General features: G+C 41.1%; 1 protein-coding gene across 1 annotated transcript in view; it reads right to left on the bottom strand.

Annotated features, from left to right (window-relative positions):
• PKN2 (protein kinase N2) overlaps positions 1-18423 on the bottom strand; it is a 162134-nt gene that overhangs the window by 41959 nt on the left and 101752 nt on the right. Inside the window, exons 3-6 of the mRNA XM_089668904.1 lie at positions 13626-13780; positions 12532-12652; positions 12088-12233; positions 483-696 (exon numbers count right to left, since the gene is read on the bottom strand). Coding sequence (XP_089525030.1) covers positions 483-696; positions 12088-12233; positions 12532-12652; positions 13626-13780 — 636 coding nt within the window. The remainder of the gene's footprint in view (positions 1-482; positions 697-12087; positions 12234-12531; positions 12653-13625; positions 13781-18423) is intronic.

Below are 18423 nucleotides of genomic sequence, written 5' to 3'. Positions count from 1 at the left end.
AAGTCCACCATCTCTGGTCATCCCCTGTACTGTGTCAGCAGTCTCTGGTCATCCCCTGTACTGTGTCCGCAGTCTCTGACCATCTCCTGTACTAAGTCCACCGTCTCTGGTCATCTCCTGTACTTTGTCCGCAGTCTCTGGTCATCCCCTGTACTGTGTCCGCAGTCTCTGACCATCTCCTGTACTAAGTCCACCGTCTCTGGTCATCCCCTGTACTGTGTCCGCAGTCTCTAGTCATTTCCTGTACTATGTCTGCAGTCCATTGGTTCAGAATATTTTTTTGCTAGTTTTACGCCTCTAAAACCTAGGTGCGTATTATGGAGCGAAAAATACGGTAATTTTGAACTGTAGAAATGTCATAAAGTTACATCAACTTTGATAACAAAAAAACGTTACAACTGATGGTATCAAATGCATTAAAACAGAAAAGTTGCTTTTTAAGCTTTATATTAGCCCTACCAAATGTTTATTTTAAGACATACCTGTTAAAGCAGCTGGCTTGGACAGTGTACTGTATTGGTTCTGTGTGGAGATCATGCTTTGCCTTGGGCTTAACGTTGGAGATGACACAAGTGAGAGCTCTTCAATGATAATACTGCTTTTCGGATGATTTTTTGGAAGTTCATTAAGTCTTTGCTCTAAAGAATACTTCAAGAGGTCCAGCTTCTGACTAGACTCATTAAATCTTGACTGAGCCTGAAAAAACATGGTAAATAGATAAGCACCTTAAAAAGATACACCATTGCAAGGATCTGACAGGAAACAAAATGATATGGAACAAAATGTATAACGATCTGTGTTGGAACAACCACAACAAAGACCCTACCCACTTATCTTGGCTCTGCATAATGCCCACCCCTACATACAGAAAAGCACTGAAGTGGGTTTATTCAAGGCTACACAACATTTATGGACACAGGGAATAAATGTATATTTACTACTATACAAAACAAGTGACAACTATCAACTTTATACTTTGTAACGTGCTGGTGTCCCATTGTATATGATGGTATTTTGTACTTCATGTGGTACACTTTTTTTTCTTCAACTTGACTAAAATACTAAAAATGTTTTTTTTTTTATTTGCCATACTAAAGAAAAGTCAGTACATTGCCACCACACAACAAATTAAATTATTTTTTCTGTCTATTGTCTAATTCCCCTAACTGATCGGTCACAAGCAATCTTTTCCATTCTATAAACTAAAACTGACAAGAAGACTGGACTGAGGTTTTAAATTTTGGAAGATCAAACCCTTGCAATGCAATTTGTAAAAAAGCAACCCAATATCAATTCTTCCTTTTCTCTAGCAAGACAATATGGGAAAGAAATTTTCAGCATGGGTTCTCTGCGTACATCACTTTACTAGTGCGGTGCAAAGACACTTGGTCAGATCAAGGTCACAGCGTCTGACTAATCAATACACTGGTACTTCAGCAAAGAACTAAGATCTCGGAAAGCAGGGGCACTTAAACTGAAGTATAGTCTATCAAATTTTTTGTTTTAATATCCATAGAACCTAAAGAGATCAGTTGTTTTTAAATAAAACGCAAAATCCAAGTTAATCTGTTGTAGATTGGTTCACACTGAAAGCAGCTTTGAAATGGTGTTCTTTCACTAAAAGTAGTATGATTCCAAAGCCGCAGGTCAGTGCGATTATACGTTCAACTTGCTTGACATCTGTGCAACTACATGCAAGTCACATCTGAAATCACACAAATCGTGCAGGAACCTTTTTCCCCAAATCAGTGTGGAACTGCAGAGTTGGGAGTCACAACGATTTAGAAGGTTCCATTGCCCACAATAGGGTGCAACTTGTCATGCGATTTGAAACTGTGAAACACACCAGTGTGATCCAGGGCTTAGAGAAAACACTGCAAGAAATCCCTAAAATGCATGCTTGCACACTATACTTTTAATTCTGAACCAATTGAAAATATGCTACTGTGCAAAAGTTTGTAGGCAGGTATGAAAAAATTTAAAATGCTATCAGAAAAAGTAGCGCTAAAAGTTTATTTTTATCAATTAACAAAATGGAAAGCAAATGGACAGAAAAGAAATCCAAATCAATATTTGGTGCAACCACCCTTTGCCTTCAAAACAGCATCAATTATTCTAGGTACACTTGCACACAGTTTCTGAAGGACCTCGGCAGACAGATTGTTCCAAACATCTTGGAGAACTAACCACAGATATTCTGTGGATGTAAGCTTCCTCAAATCCTTCTGTCTCTTCATGTTAGCCCAGACAAACTCAATGTTGAGATTAGGTCTCTATGGCGGCCAAACCATCACTTTCAGGACGACTCTTTGTTCTTTACATTGAAGACAGTTCTTAATGATATTGACAGTACATTGAGGGTTGTTGTCCTGCCGCAGAGTAAGTTTGGGGCCAATCATTTGGCTCCCAGATGGTATGCCAAGATGGAGAAGTATCTGTCTGTATTTCTCAGCATTGAGGGCACCACTGATCCTGACCAAATCTCCAACTCCATTTATAGAAAAGCAGCCCCAAACTTGCAAGGAACCTCCACCATGCTTCACTGTTGCCTACAGATACTCATTGCATCGCTCTACAGCCTTTGGCCAAAAAACTGACTCATCGGTTCAGAGCACCTGCTGCCATTTTTCTGCACACCAGTTCCGTTTTTTGTGCAAAGGTGAGTCACTTAGCCTTGTTTCCACGTTGGAGGTATGGCTTTATGACTGCAATTCTTAAAATGAACTCCACGTGTGACGAGACCTCTCTAGACAGTAGATGGGTGTACCTGGGTCCCACTGGCCTTCACCACTTCTGTGCTGATGGCACTGCTGGACATTTTTGCTGTGGAAAGGAAGTAACCATGATGTGTCTCATATGCTGCATTAAGTTTCCCTGGCTGACCACTGCATCTACTGTCCTCAACGGTGCCCTTTTTTGTGCTTTTCCAAAAAAGCTTGAACAGCACATCTTGAAACCCCAGTCTACTTTGAAATCTCTGCCTGGGAGAGACCTTGCCATTACAGTATACCTACCTTGTGTCTTGTTGCAGTGTTCAGTCTTGCCATGGTGTATAACCCGTGACATGAAACTGTTGGCTGTTCTTCACCCAGTTTTAGGCCTCCTACACAGCTGTTCCTGTTTCAGTTGATAACTGTTTCAACCTACATATGAAATTGATGATCACTTGCACCATCTTGGTATACCTGGTTAATCATACAGCCCCGGCCAAAAGTTTTGAGAATGACACAAATATTAATTTCCACAAAGTCTTCTGCTTCAGTGTTTTTTGAGAAATACATAAAAGATATGTGGTCCCGGCGCAGACTGGTATATCCCTGCAAACAGTAGCCTTAAGATGTGATGACACAATCACATCCAAGAGTAGTGTCAGTGGAGCAAACAGACAATATATAATTCATGGCAAGGCTTCTTGTAGAGAGAGGAAGCAATCAACAAATACATGCAAAAGAGAGAAGGAAGGTTCCAATGGGTGTAGATTAGCTTGAGAAAGGAGCTTGCCCAACGCCAGTCGATGTGCATATGCTCCGAAACGCTCAAGTCCTTTCCGGTGACATCACCTTGCTGAGCGCCCCGGTCACTTGCGCTCCAAATGCATTCCAATCCTCGAATTGGATCCCCCTCACCATTCAGCGACGGCTATAAACAGTGGCAGAGGATGCCTCATCAATGCACAGACTCAGATGTGCCTGCTTTTTATTACCATCATGAGGGTGCATTTCAGCTTCGGTTTTAATAAGAATTTATGACAATTTACACTCAAGCACCTTCCTTCTCTTTTTTCTGTGTTTTTAGGGCTTTGTCAGATGTTACTATGATATACTGAATTACAAGCATTTCATAATTGTCAAAGGCCTTTATTGACAAATTGCATTAACCTCCCTAGCGGTTTCACCGGTCAGGCTCGGGGTTAAATCTAGCTGTCAAAAGCGGTAACCCCGAGCCAGACTTTGGGTCACCGCAAACTAAGTACCTGGTCACGATCCGTGTCCCGAGACGCATGCAGCCATCCCCTCAGTCCATCCAGTCTCCTTCCCTGGTATCTCACGCTGATCAGTGTGATCAGTGTGAGCCTGCCGTGCCATCGGGGGGCGGGGCTTGCAGGAGGCGGGAGTTATAAAAATAGATCAGTGTCAAAATAAAGTGTTACTCTAGTGCATACATTGTAACTTTACCTCAGAAAGTAAAGACAGTGGCAAACCTGAGATTGACGTGAGTGATCTGCGCACGTGGTGTACTATTGTGATACGCCAGCGCCACCAAGATTTCCATTTACCGGCGCACCCGGTATGAAAATCCAAGTTGAAGGTGACAACCCCTTGGCGTACTTGGAATGGTTTCTGACAGATGAGGTTATTGAAATTATCGTGACGGAGACAAATAGGTTCGCAGCGCAACAACTAGCTGCTCCATATAGCAGGTTTTCACAAAGCAGAAAGTGGGAGCCTGTCACCAAAAGAGGACATTTGGCTGTTTCTCGGCTTAATTATTCTACAAGGAGTGGTGGGGAAACCACTGCAGAAGTGGTACTGGACCACAAACAAAATGCTCGCCGCACCATTCTTTGGCACCGTCATGTCAGAGTACAGCTTTTCCCTTATTATGAAATTATTGCACTTCGCAAATAATGAAGATTTTGATGAATTGACTCATCAGGCTCCCAAAAGCTAAAAAAAAAATTTGGGAAGTCGCCCAAATAATTGTCAGAAATTTCCAGCAGAGCTATGTGCCAGAGAGAGACGTTAGCAAAGACGAAAGGCTAATGGCCTACAAAGGAAGGCTCAGCTGGATACAGTATACCGCATCCAAGAGAGCATGATTTGGCATCAAATCCTGCCTGCTGTGCAAATCCTCTACTGGCTACATCTGGAACACAGTTATATACACTGGCAAAGGCACAAAATTTGATCCCAAGTACAGCAACTACGGAATGGCAAGATCTTCCGTCCTGTCACCGATTGAGCCTCTGCTAAACCAAGGCTACTGTGTAACGACGGACAACTTCTACACCTCTCCAGAACTTTACGAGGTTCTTCAGCCCAAAATGGATAAAATGGATACATATGGAACCGTTCGGGCTAACTGGCGCAACCTGCCATTGATGTCTGCAAAAAACAAACTGAAGTCGGGAGAAATCGTTGCCTGGCAGAAAGGCAAAATGATTGCACTGAGATGGCGGGACAAGAAGGATGTGTGCCTAATGAGTACCATTCACAATGCCTCCACAGTGATGGTACAAACAAAAAGGTGGGAAAAAAATTCCAGAAGCCACAGGTTGTTATTGAATACAACAGCACCATGGGAGGTGTCGACTGAGCTGACCAAGCTATGACATTCTATCCGGCGATGAGAAAGCAGCAGAGGAAATACTATAAAAAGATTTTCCGGCATCTTCTGAAACAGTGCTTGTGGAATGCCTATATTCTGTTTTGCAAAAAACAGTGACAAGCCTGTGGTTCATGTGGACTTTATCTGGAAAGTGGCGGAATCCATTTTCCTCAAACATCAAACAACATCAGTGTCTGTGGGTAGATCCGGACGACGTGCTGTGGGAGTTGTCAAACCAGAACATCTGACTGGACGTCATTTTATGGACCACATCCCACCAACCCAAAAAAAAAGGCAGCACCTACACAGATGTGCGTGGTATGTTGCTCTCGGCGAGATGAGTGTAAAAAAAATTTGCAAGGAAACGAGATTCCACTGTCCTGATTGCAATGTCGGACATTGTGCAGTCCCGTGTTTCAAAACATACCACACCCGTGATGTTTTCTAGAATATGCAGTGTCTATATAATATTGTTTGGACAGAGTTCCGTGTGTTTGATTTGATTACATTATTTAATCATATTATAATTTATGATTTATTAAACTTTATTGCACCAAGGATGTCTACTAGACTCTTGTTTAAACAGATTTCAGTGAGTTATTCCTAAGAATTACAGGCCTAAAATAAAAAAACATATTTCCATTGAAATTGTACTGCTTTGAGCACAGAAATACTGACATAATCATACCGCTAGGGAGGTTAAGTTTATGCCGAGTCAATATTTGCAGTGTTGACCCTTCTTTTTCAAGACCTCTGCAATTTGCCCTTTAATGCTATCAATCAACTTCTGGGCCATATCCTGACTGATGGAAACCCATTCTTGCATAATCCGTGCTTGGAGTTTGTCAATTTAGTTATTTTTTTTTTTATTTGTTCACCCACCTTTTGAGAATTGACCACAAGTTCTCAATGGGATTAAAAGTGGTTGTAAACGCTCAAGGTTTTCTTCTTCATCTTCATGCATGAAGGTAAAAAACCTGTGTGCAGCAGTGCCCCCAGCCCCCTCAATACTTACCTTGGCCCCATCCCCAGTCAGTCAGCCAATGAGGAGAGAGAAGGGGCAAGGCTAAGCCATGGCTCTGCGTGTGAATGGACACATGGATCAGCAGCATGAGGACATGCCTGCTTGGGTGCTCCGATAGCAAGCTGCTTGCTATGGGGGCACCCAACAGAACGGAGGAGCCAGGAGCACCAGCAGGGGACCTGAGAAGAAGAGGATCCAAGCTGCACTGTACAAAACCACTGCACGGAGCAGGTAAGTATAACATGTTTGTCATTTAAAAAAAAAAAATGAACCTTTAGTATCGCTTTAAAAAGGTCAATGGAATTTCCTGTCAATGGGCCCAAATTCGATGTTTTGTTCCCAAAGCCACTTAAGTTATCATTTTTGCCTTATGGCAAGGTGCTCCATCATACAGGAAAAGGAATTGTCACCAAACTGTTCTTGAATGGTTGGGACGTTGCTTTCAGAGGAGGTTTTTGTACCATTCTTTATTCATGGCTGTGTTCTTAGTCTTGGTTCACACTACTGCTACCTGAAAGTCGTGCAACTTTGCCAGGCAACTTGAGTACTACTATGAAGCAACTTTCAGGAAATGCCTGGGTAATCTTCCTGTAATGTTGGATCCAAATTACATCAATAAAGATGAGGATTCGACTTGGAGGCGACTTCTATCCAACTTGCACCCATATACTTTAATAGAACTCGCCTGGAAGTAGTACAGGAAACTTTTCTAAAGTCAGAGTGACTTCAGTAGTGCGAATTAAGACAGCTCTCATTGAATAACATGGTATTTCACATGTCATGCGACTTGGGGTCTCACAAGTCTGATCCCAAATCGTGCCAGTGTGAACCGCTCCCTTGGCTGAGAAGCAACCCCACACATGAATGGTCTCAGGATGCTTTACTGTTGGCATGACACAGGACTGATAGTAGAGCTCACCTTTTCTTTTACGAACAAGGTTTTTTCCAGGTCCTCCAAAACAATCGCAAAGGGCATTCAAAGAAAATGACTGTACCCCAGTCCTCAGCAGTCCAATATCTTTTGCAGAATATCTGTCAGTCCCTGATGTTTTTCCTGGAGAGACATGGCTTCTTTGCTGCCCTTCTTGACACCAGGCCATCCTCCATAAGTCTTCGCCTCACTATGCGTTCAGATGCACTCACATCTGCCTGCTGCCATTCCTGACCAAGCTCTGCACTGGTAGTGCCCCAATCCCGCAGCTGAATCAATTTTAGGAGACTGTCCTGATGCTTGCTTGACTTTCTTGGGCACCCTAAAGCCTTCTTCACAACTGAACCTTTCTCCTTGAAGTTCTTGATGATCTGATAAATGGTTGAATTAGGTACAATCTTGGTAGCAGCAATATCCTTGCCTGTGAATCCCTTTTTTGTGCAAAGCACAATGATGTGCAGCCATGGTTAACAGAGGAAGAACAAGGATTTCAAGTACCACCCTCCTTTTAGTTTGTCATGCTTACTCAGAATGACAGAGTGATCTCTAGCCTTGTCCTCGCCAACACCGACACCAGTGTTAACGAGAAGATCACTGACATTATGTCAGCTGGTCCTTTTGTGGCACGGCTGAAAAGAGGTGGACATTGTTTGGGGGAATTAAATTCATTTTCATGGCAAAGAGGACTTTGCAATTAATTGCAGTTCATCTGATGACTCTTTATAACATCCTGGAGCATATGCAAATTGCCATCATAAAAACTGAGGCAGCAGACTTTGTGAAAATTAATATTTGTATATAATTTTCAAAACTTTTGGCCAGGGCTGTACACCCGACTCTGTCCGCGTGCACAAAATCAGGAATTTTGTAGGATTAAAGTGTGCACGTGTAAGATCTGATGCAGGTTTGAAGCCAAAGGGTAGTCACACCAGTATTGTATTGATTTAGATTTTTCTTCTATTTGCATTTTGTAAATTGATAAAAATGAATATAGTGTTCTTACTTTACAGCATTTCTTCACACCTGCTTAAAACGTTTGCACCATACTTTATTTACCAAAAGAATTCAAAGTATATATCATGTCTTGCTGTCACAGACTCTTATTGGGGCTCCTACAGTCAGGTCCATAAATATTGGGACATCGACACAATTCTAACATTTTTTGTCTCTATACACCACCACAATGGATTTGAAATGAAACAAACAAGATGTGCTTTAACTGCAGACTGTCAGCTTTAATTTGAGGGTATTTACATCCAAATCAGGTGAACTGTGTAGGAATTACAACAGTTTGCATATGTGCCTCCCGCTTGTTAAGGGACCAAAAGTAATGGGACAAATGGCTTCTCATCTGTTCCACGGCCAGGTGTGTTATTCCCTCATTATCCCAATTACAATGAGCAGATAAAAGGTCCAGAGTTCATTTCAAGGGTGCTCCCCGCCCCTCCCGTTGTGCTCTGTCACGTGGTTTACAGGCGCCGACGATCTGCATCTACCATTTCTGGGGTACCTGGAAGCAGGAGGGGGACCCCTGCCTGCCTATCTTTTGGAACGAAAGGGCTCTATATACCTGGAGGTACTGCACCCAAGGCCGATGTCAGTATTTGAGAGGGATGGTCCATGTGTCCTTAGGATCTGCATGTCTGGCTGGTCATCTGCATAAGAGTGCACAAAGGCGCATTTAAAATGTGCGGTCGGTGAGTGCGCATTTTTTCTATCCGATACCAGTCACCTTTATAAGGAGGAAGACCTTCATACACCTATGGTCACTTAATTGTGGAAGGACTTTATGAACTATTTTATTTGTATTCATTTTAGCATGTTCTTTTTTTAATTAATACACCAGCGCTGCACTATATATTATTATTCTTGCTTAAAGGTCCAGTGATTCCTTAGAGTGTTCCAGCAGCTGAACTATGAGCGCTCGCTTTACCCTTATGCCATAATTTTTCATCACATTTCAAGGGTGCTATTTGCATTTGGAATCTGTTGCTGTCAACGCTCAAGATGAGATCCAAAGAGCTGTCACTATCAGTGAAGCAAGCCATCATTAGGCTGAAAAAACAAAACAAACCCATCAGAGAGATAGCAAAAACATTAGGCGTGGCCAAAACAACTGTCTGGAACATTCTTAAAAAGAAGGAACGCATCGGTGAGCTCAGCAACACCAAAGGACCCGGAAGACCACGGAAAACAACTGTGGTGGATGACTGAAGAATTCTTTCCGTGGTGAAGAAAACACACTTCACAACAGTTGGCCAGATCAAGAACACTCTCCAGGAGGTAGGTGTATGTGTGTCAAAGTCAACAATCAAGAGAAGACTTCACCAGAGTGAATACAGAGGGTTCACCACAAGATGTAAGCCATTGGTGAGCCTCAAACACAGGAAGGCCAGATTAGAGTTTGCCAAATGACATCTAAAAAAGCCTTCACAGTTCTGGAACAACATCCTATGGACAGATGAAACCAAGATCAACTTGTACCAGAGTGATGGGAAGAGAAGAGTATAGAGAAGGAAAGGAACTGCTCATGATCCTAAGCATACCACCTCATCAGTGAAGCATGGTGGTGGTAGTGTCATGCATGGGCATGTATGGCTGCCAATGGAATTGGTTCTCTTGTATTTATTGATGATGTGACTGCTGACAAAAGCAGCAGGATGAATTCTGAAGTGTTTCCGGCAATATTATCTGCTCATATTCAGCCAAATGCTTCAGAACTCATTGGACGCCGCTTCACTGTGCAGTTGGACAATGACCCAAAGCATACTGCAAAAGCAACCAAAGAGTTTTTTAAGGGAAAGAAGTGGAATGTTATGCAATGGCCAAGTCAATCACCTGACCTGAATCCGATTGAGCATGCATTTCACTTGCTGAAGACAAAACTGAAGGCAAAATTCCCCAAGAACAAGCAGGAACAGAAGACAGTTGCAGTAGAGGCCTGGCAGAGCATCACCAGGGATGAAACCCAACGTCTGGTGATGTCTATGCGTTGCAGACTTCAGGCTGTAATTGACTGCAAAGGATTTGCAACCAAGTATTAAAAAGTGAAAGTTTGATTTATGATTATTATTCTGTCCCATTACTTTTGGTCCCTTAACAAGTGGGAGGCACATATGCAAACTGTTGTAATTCCTACACCGTTCACCTGATTTGGATGTAAACTACCCTCAAATTAAAGCTGACAGTCTGCAGTTAAAGCACATCTTGTTCGTTTCATTTTAAATCCAATGTGGTGGTGTATAGAGTCAAAAATGTTAGAATTGTGTCGATGTCCCAATATTTATGGACCCGACTGTAGATCACACAAATACTCTTCTCACACAGAAACAAACAGAGGCACTTTTAGCGTTTACTGCTGGATGATTTAGTTACAGGTGCCACCTGACAATGACTGGTGAAACAGCAGTCAAGGAGGCTGTAAACAGAGACTTCAATGACCAAGTATTTTTGGTCTCCAGGGTCCCTGTTCTACCCACAATATGGAAGCCTCCACTGCATACTGGTAACAGGTTCCCTTTAACAAGTTAACCAAGGACAAACATAGTATAAAAGAACCTTTAAGTCATACCTAGCTCTACGTTAGTTAAGGAAAACAAGCACTTGGCATATTTACTCTGTGGCTGCTTGCAAAATTTGATTAGAAGTCTAAAGATTTTTTTTTTCTATTTAGTAACTGTGCTGATTGATCTTCATTCAGTATACAATTAAAGCCTATGTAAACTGTAAGGGTGCTTTAGCATCTGGATATTGGTAAGAAATGGGCAGGGAATCACCTAAAATAAACTTTAAAATCAAACATTACTCCACCCTAGAATAACGCCAAACCCAGTTTAACCTGAGCCAGCAAGGGATAAATTATGGTGTAGTGCATGCAATAGTATGTGCAACAACCTTTAATGATTTAACGGGAAAAAAATCTGATTTTTTTTATATATTCTTGGAGTTGAGATTTTAAAAATTAAATTGACTTGTGCTTGGTGTGTTAAAAAATTAACAGATGTGTATTTGTTGAAAATTAACATTTTAGAAAGCAGCTAATGTTTCTGAATTTGATTTGGTATTGTACTCTCGTAATCTTCTACACAGCAACATAGGGGGAGAGGGAGGGGCATCACTAGCAGCCAACCAGGTATGTGGCATGCAAAAAGTGTTGACAAGAACACACTGAAAGGAGGAGAGAGCACCGGAGTCAACTGCTGCTGATCCTTCATTGTTCAATCAAAGGCCGGGTGGTGGACAGATTAACACGCTTTACTGCTCATCTGGAAAATTCAAATCACCATGATGAATGTACAGTCTAGGAGGGCTGTGCAAATCTTAGGACTGGATAGACAGTTAAATACTTTGGCAGGTAAAACTGTTAAAGGTTAAACTATATGGCAGACTGATTAATTTACGTTTGATTAATTTACAGCAAACAGGAAACGTATCTTTAGCTCTGATGTATGACTCTGCATTAGCAAATGTACTTTTATAAAGTGAACTTAATATAGTTTTTCTGGGCAAGGTAACCGGTTCACTTTATAGAAGGGCTTCAAGTACTGTATAACTTTAGAGCCATGGGCTCCCTGATCACCATGGAGAAGACCTTGCTCTTTTTACCATCAACTAAAAAGGACCATTTTTGAAGGTGCACTAGGGAGCCTTACCATTCTAGTTGCTGGTGGTGGGAAGATGATCCACATTTCATTTAAAAACTACAATGTGTGTTGGTGCAATTCTCTTCCACGTTTAACATACCCATTAGTGGAAGGTAAGCTATTCATTCGTTTAGATAAACCAAAAAGCAATGAACACTTACTTCGAAGAGGGCTTTCCGGTCTGTAACTTTCCCAGAGCCGAGCAGCTTCATAACATTTTTTGCACCTTCAGCCACTGCAAATTCTATCCTGAAGTGGTGTCGCAATTCTTCCATTCGGAGCTCAAGTGGACTAATCACAGGTTTTGCTGCAAGACAGACAACACACACGTGAAAACATCTCTTAGAATTCAACATCAAGCATGAACTGCTTATGTTGGCGCAGCCCCCCCTCCCCCCCAAAAAAAACACGTGGGGGGGGGGGGGACCCCACACACACGCACCACAATTTGTCCTCATTAAAAAAAAAAAAAAAAAAAAAAAAAAAAAAAAAAAAAAAAAACACAATTACATTTCTCATAACTCCTTCATTTTTTTTATACCCAGCTAACACTTTAATATGTGATTGCTTTACAAAATTGGATGTAGAATTTTTTGATCCTTTACCATTATCAAAAGACATTTCATTTGTCTGCTGCATTGCCTGAAGAATCTGCATACGTATTACTTCTATTTTTGTTTTGCTGTCTTGTAGCATTTGCTGGGCAGTCCCAAGCAGCTTTCTATCCTGTAAAAACAAGTAACAAGGATAATCAAATGGCAGGTGAAAAAAAACCCTCTTTATGCATGTTCCAAAAATTCAAACAGGGCAACTCTACAAAGCAGTAGAGTCTAGTTACTATACAACAAACAGAACTCAGACCGAAGGAAACCACAAACTGCCCGATTTCTTGAACCCACTATACCAAGAACAGATTTTGCACTCTGGGACAACATGCAGGATGTCTGCCCAGCATCTTTTCCTTACTAGGCTTTTAGCCGTTTTGTAAAATTGAAGCTCCCTTCTATACTGATTTGAAAATCACATTTCTAACAGCACCAGATGTATTCATCTGTGATGATGCCTGTGTAAAACCCCTATTACATGTACTGTACTGAACGTCCTATAATAAAATGTTATAATGTACAAATGTGTTTAATGTGAAGACAAAAAAAATACATAAAAATGGTAAGACCCACAAACAGATACAGGTAAACTTCATGGGATATATAAAAACATTGAACATTAGGTGGCCCATTTCATGACACATGCTGCCAATGTATTCTCACCTGCTCTAATAATTAGCCAAATGGACATGTCAAATATCCAATCAATCACAGAGGCTCTAAACTGCCTGCTGTACTGGTTAGTGCTCAGGTCTCTAATAACAAAAAGTTAAAATTCCACATATGTGATTCCCTATATAAAAAAAAACCCAGAGCCCTGAATAAATGCAAATACTAATACAAGTCAATAAGCTGGGGTCCTTTTCATGGTGACAATGTCCTTTAACAACATAACTAATCTCTCAAAAAAAAAAAAAAAAAAAAAAAAAAAAATAGTATCTGGCAAGTGTTCTTAGGAGAGCAAAATCAAACACAAATGTTAAGAAGCTTCTGTAGAACTCTATCATTTATTTGACCATGGACTGTTGCAAAAGGAAAAAAAATTCTCCTTTCTGGAGGCCAAGGAAAACCTAATTCCTTAAACCTCTACTTACTTTTGAGGGACCATTAGAATAGGTCTGTATCATGTTCTCTGCACCCTGCTTCACTTTCAGCTCAATGTCTAACTGCTTCTGCAAAGCTATGAGCCTTCCATTGTGCGCTGATGAGCCGGAGTCACTTTTCGGAGTGTCTGGTGTCTTGGGACAATCTGGAAATGTTAAACAAATTTTTGCTGATTACAAAGACTATGTTTACCGATGCAATGTTGAGCGCTATTGTTTTGGTAAACCTAACAAGCAATAAAAAGGTTAATGAATGTGTGGGTGGAAGAAGAAAGAAAAAAAAAATGTGAAAGAAAACGCAGTAAGTACAGAGTAAACACGTTCAATGACGTGTAGCATGGCATGTCCTTTCAGAGCCAGTTGCTCCATTTAAAAGCAACTTTAAAAGAAAAAGAGAAAGCCAAAGGCAATCAATAGAGAGTTAAATAAGCAGCAGGATGCAGACTAGCTTATTCAGAGTAAAAAGATAAGCTATGTCTTGTTCAGAAAGGTAAGCTGAAGGTCATTAGCGGGCAGACAATGGCTGATCAAAAAGGTGAAAACATAAAATCAAAGATGATCAGGCAGAGACAAAGCAGTATGCCACACGACTTTAAAATAACATACAACAGCATGAGCCTGGAACATACTTACTTGAGAAACACAAACACATTTGTAAGAGGACCTGTTCAGCCCAGAGACGACCATCATATTTAAAGTGTTGGGTTCACCTATTCATTTTCTTCTTCTGGGAGGTGGCGAACACACACACTACACCCTCCCCCTTTTCTCCACTGAACTTACCTCTGTTGGCGCTACACTTTCCACTTCCATGCAGCCCAGTGCAGCAGTTCTAGCATTTGAAAACTGTGCTGGCATTTCTATTCGTTTCCTAGGAATGCTGGAAAACCGGTTTCAAACCCCAAGACTGCTGCACCAGGCTGTGTGGCGTGAAAATGCATCACTAATGGAGGTAGGTGCAGCAGGGACTGGGGGATTGGGAGAATGTTAAATTGTTCTACAAAACTTAATTTAAAGGGGTATCTCCATATAGAGCTTCCATATAGAGCTTCCTAACAGTCTCCTAGCTCTTCGCATCCCCTCTAAACTTATATGCATTTGCTTAGAATTATCTGCTCCCCACAGCTGCTGATGTACTGATCCATACAGTTGTAAACAGCCCCGGAAGCTATGTAACACCAAAAGGTCATCTTTGACTAATGAGAATCTCTGCTTATTCTCGGGACACATACTGCTACACACAGCATAATGTGTCCAGAGGATCAGATGGCAATCAGGTGGAAATGGACAGTGAATGGGTGAAATCAGTGGGCACGGTCTGTGTCCGCCCTGCAGCAGGAGAGCGGATGGAGACCTATCATCTGCCTGCTCAGCAGGGATCAGTGGAGCGATCCCCCGCTGAGCAGGCGGATCACGCTGACTGATCCGCCCCGTCTGAAAGGGGCCTTAGGCTCCATGCACAACAACATTTTTTTCTGTGCTCCTAGAAGCTAAAATAGTGTTATCCTTTATATCCATGCACACTATTTTAGGCTAGTTGCATTTTTCAAGCTTCAGTGTTTAGGAGCAGGAAAAAAAAAAAGTTTTTGTACAGTTTTTTGGAGAGATTTTTCCCAGCAGAAAAACAAACAAAATCCAGCTTAATGCTCCTAAAAGCTTATTTTGAGCTCACCCCCACATGTACTGAAAAAAGCACTCAAAATGCTGACGCTCTTAAATGTGTTTACATTGCTACTAAAACACTATTACAAGCCGCACAAAAATATCAATGTTTTTCTTTCTTTAGCTTTTTTAATGTTTAGCTTTTTTTAATGTTTAGCTTTCTTTTTTCTAAGGTTTTTTGAGCTCATAAACAACAACACTACTGTGTATGGAGCATTATGCCGGCCATAGACTGTTCGAAAATCATCCGATTTTTCGTCAGAAAGATTAATCGGCCGATTTTCGCACTGTTAGTGGGCTAATTCGTCGGCCGGTTTTCGCGATTTTTCCACTTTTGGATTATCGGTCATGTTGGAAAACGTCTGCTTTTTCGTGTCAATGATGGTCAAATAGTACGATCGTTTTTACAAAAAATATATGCGCATGAGCTGTGATCTGGAAGGAACAGAAGTTTTGCCTGTTATATGGGGTGAACTTTATGACTTGGTCGGCCAATTTTCGTAATCATTGGTGGTTACGTTGGTTTAACGAACGACCGATTTTCCGTTTATTGGACGAAAAAACACCCGGTTTTCGAGCCATCTGTGGCCTGCATTACATTCAGAGGTGGTGGCGAGTCAAAATGTATACAAATACGTAATTAAATCTGGTTAATTCAGGCTGGCTGCTTGCATACAAGTAAAACATTGCCAAGAGCTCTGAAGCTACATATTGGAGCACATTAAATTACAAGTGAAACTTTGTAGCTTCACTATGTAAAATTTGAAGCAAGTGTGAAGAAATGCTGTAAAGTAAGAATGCTTTCAAAAATATATATATATTTAAAATTGCTTATTTTTACCAGATTACAATAAGCAAAGTGAGCGAACAGAACAAAAATCGAAATCAAATCAATATTTGGTGTGAATACCCCTTATGCAAAAATTTATGGTGATTTGACGCCACTTTGTACACTTGCACAAAGTTGAGATTTTTTGGATCAAAGTTAGGTGTAGGATTAACCAATTATACCAGGCAGGTGATGATCCTTAAGTTCATATGTAGGTTGAAATGGTCATCAACTGAAAAACTGCTGTGTAGGAGGCTTACAACTGGGTGAGGAACAGCCAAACTCTGCTACTAATGTGAGGTTGTCGAATACAGTTTCAGGTCACAGGTCTTATACCATGGCATGACTGAGCACAGCAACAAGACACAAGGTTGTTATACTGTATCTCCAAGATCTCTCCCAGGCAAAGATATCAAAGCAGACTGATGTGCTGTTCAAGCGCTTTTGAAGAAGCAGAAACAAGCAACGCTGAGGACCACAGTGGTCGGCCAAGGAAACTTTATGCTGCAGATGAGACATATGCTTACATACCTTAGTCATTGGAAGATGTCCAACAGTGCCAACACAGAACTGGCAAAAAACAATGGGACCCAGGAACACCATCCTACTGTCCAGAGAAATCTGGCCAAAAGTGGTCTTCATGGAAGGCTTGTGGCCAAAAAGCCATACCTTTGATGTGCAAACCAGGCTAAGCGACTCACCTATGCATGAAAAACACAGGAACTGGGGTGTAGAAAAAAAATGGTAGCAGGAGTTCTGGACTGATGAATCAAAATTTGCTGGTAGCAAAAGGCAGTTTGTTTGCCGAAGGGCTGGAGAGCAGTAAAATAAGTGTCTGCAGGCAACAACAGTGAAGCATGGTGGAGGTTCCTTGCAAGTTTGGGGGCTGCATTTCTGCACACTGGAGTTGGAGAGTTGGTCAGGATAAGTGGTGTTCTCAATGCTAAGAGATACAGGAAGATACTTATCCATCATGCCATACCATCAGGGAGGCATGTGAATGGCCCCAAATTTATTCTGCAGCAGGACAACCACTCCAAACATACAGTCAAATGTCATTAAAAACTCTCTTTAGCATAAAGAAGAACATAGTCTATCTGGGATTACATGAAGAGTCAGAAGGATTTTAGACAGCCTACATCCACAGAATATCTGGTTAGTTCTGCAAGATGTTTAAAACCACACAACCTGCAAAGTTCCTTCAAAAACTGAGTGCAAGATTACCTAGAAGAATAGACGCTAGTTTGAAGTCAAAAGGGTCAAATATGGATTTGGATTTCTCATCTGTTCATTCACTTTCATTTTGTTAATTGATAAAAATTAAACTGCACATATTTCAGAAAGCTTTAACTTACAGCATTTGTTTTTTTTACACATGCCTAAAAAACTTGTGACAATTTATGCAACGCTTAACATACAGTATAATATTGTACATTCACATCAGTCCCTGCACTCAAGGAGCTTACAATCTAAGCTCTTCAATGTTTATTAACTTCATGAGTAGATCAGATATGGCCCAGTCTAAAATGAGGCCAACTGGTACGGTCAAGTGAATGTCAAAAAACAAAAAAACCCACTTACCAGCTAAATGTTATAAAGTCCAATTAAAATGTCAATTCTTCTCTTGCAATAACACATCAGTTTTTGGATGCTCAGGGTAAAGTGCAACAGTTTAATCCATTAGCTATAGTTAAGTTTAAAGGGTTCGTTCTTTCCCACCCAAAAAAAAATTGCCTATGCAGGTAAGAGATGCTTGTAGATTAAAAACAAAAACAGGGAAACTTTGATTAAAGTTGAATAATGCTCCTGCTGTAGGTGTTGGTGCCATTTATGTGCCTCCCGATGCCTGGCTGGAAAAAATCCCGAGCATACACTCTCTCAACCCTGCTGCTGTAGTTCTGCAGTTAGTTATCTGTCAGCAATGCTAATGCCCATGGATTTGAATCAAGCGTTTGTGGGGTTGGTGGGTGGTGGTGGGAGCTGGCGGTTTAGCCAATCTCAGTTTTTCAACCCTGCTTTCAGAGATGGGGAAAAAAAAAAAAACCAAACAAAAAAACAAACTTAAAAACACCTACAGCAGGGCATTTATGCAACTCTACTCAAAGACGCAGGCACCCGCTACCTGCATAAGCCGTTTTTTGGGAAAGATGAAGTAACCCTTTAAACGTATAGGAAACCCAGCATACTGCAACAAGCACAAAAGGGCAAGAAAACCTATGGTCACTCAACCTGCAAATATTGATTCCTCATTTTGTTTTGGTTTGTATCGCGTTTACTTTCACATCATTAGCACAATTA

This window comes from Staurois parvus, unplaced genomic scaffold (assembly GCF_062004578.1).
Source record: "Staurois parvus isolate SC_StPar_1 unplaced genomic scaffold, SC_StPar_1.0 ptg000066l, whole genome shotgun sequence".
In the NCBI taxonomy this organism is placed as follows: Eukaryota; Metazoa; Chordata; class Amphibia; order Anura; family Ranidae; genus Staurois; species Staurois parvus.
This window is presented reverse-complemented; position numbering and strand designations above follow the sequence as displayed.